The sequence below is a fragment of the Merops nubicus genome, unplaced genomic scaffold (genome assembly GCF_000691845.1).
Source record: "Merops nubicus isolate BGI_N331 unplaced genomic scaffold, ASM69184v1 scaffold34370, whole genome shotgun sequence".
Lineage (NCBI taxonomy): Eukaryota > Metazoa > Chordata > Aves > Coraciiformes > Meropidae > Merops > Merops nubicus.
The window spans coordinates 5,243-6,315 of NW_008582766.1; the positions used below are offsets into that span (position 1 = coordinate 5,243).

General features: G+C 52.8%; 1 protein-coding gene across 1 annotated transcript in view; it reads right to left on the reverse strand.

Annotated features, from left to right (window-relative positions):
• DCXR (dicarbonyl/L-xylulose reductase) overlaps window positions 1-1,073 on the reverse strand; it is a gene marked incomplete at its 5' end in the record, with an annotated part of 1,473 nt that overhangs the window by 104 nt on the left and 296 nt on the right. The window contains 4 exons of the mRNA XM_008938651.1: window positions 1-8; window positions 495-604; window positions 703-767; window positions 912-1,011. The exon at window positions 1-8 is cut by the window's left edge and continues 104 nt beyond it. Coding sequence (XP_008936899.1) covers window positions 1-8; window positions 495-604; window positions 703-767; window positions 912-1,011 — 283 coding nt within the window. The remainder of the gene's footprint in view (window positions 9-494; window positions 605-702; window positions 768-911; window positions 1,012-1,073) is intronic.

Below are 1,073 nucleotides of genomic sequence, written 5' to 3' on the forward strand. Positions count from 1 at the left end.
TCGTCCACCTCTGGAACCAAACACAGAGAACACCTGAGGCACCCTTCAAATGGTACCAGAAGAACAAGCATCCCAAAAGGTACGCCTGTGACCTCTCCAGGCAATTGGAGCAGGGAAGCAGCTCCGCCCCCCAGGCTGTGCTTGACGCAGCGTACAGGACAGTGGGGCTGGGAGCTGGGCATCGGGAAGTGCTCGAGATCAGATGCTTGGCTCACAGCAAGCACCTCTGCTCCCCTCTCAGTCATATCTATGAACAATAGAGTAAGTGCATTTCACTTGTCCTAAGATGAGAAGGCTGTAGAGGGGAGAAAAGGTTGATTCTTGCCCTGTCCTCATCAAATGCTTCAGGAGTTCAGCCACAGCCATTCAGCAGTTGTGACTCTGCTCAGAAAAGAAGCAAAGTACCTATGGCTGAGATGTCACTTAGAGGGAAGGTGTGGATACCACAGAGGAGTCCGAGCCTGGCAACAAATCTGCACCACTGACCTGCAAACTTTCCCAGTGGAATCCGATTAATCATGGCAGCAGATTTCTGAGGGTCACTCCAGTTGATTCTCCCCATGTCAGTCATAACCACTGTGGGGTTCACAGTGTTCACCCTAATCTGAGACCAAGAGTAACAGACAAATCTAACCAGACTGCTTTGAGAGGAAATGCTGAGGTTCAGCGTTCACGTTTTTTCTTTCTCAGAAAGAATCCTACCTTGTGGGGTCCCAGTTCCATTGCCATGACCTTGCTCAGCATATCCAACGCACTTTTTGTGGAACCTTCAAGAGAGGGGAAGAACAGGAGGCATTGAAGTGCATAGCACTTGGTCTGAAGCATGCAGAAGTCCTTCCCTGCCCAGAATGGGCAGCCAGCAGCCTCGTGGCTGCGGGCCTGCAGCTGGAGGGGTGCTGCTCAGCACTCACAGTACACGGCGTGGTCGCGCAGAGCTCGCTGCGATGCCTGGCTGGAGACATTCACAATAGTGCCTGGCACCCCCCGGGCAATCATCTGCCGAGCGACGATCTGGCAGGGGGCAGCAAAAGGGATGGCAGAACCATAACAGGGGAAACCACTACTTCATTCAG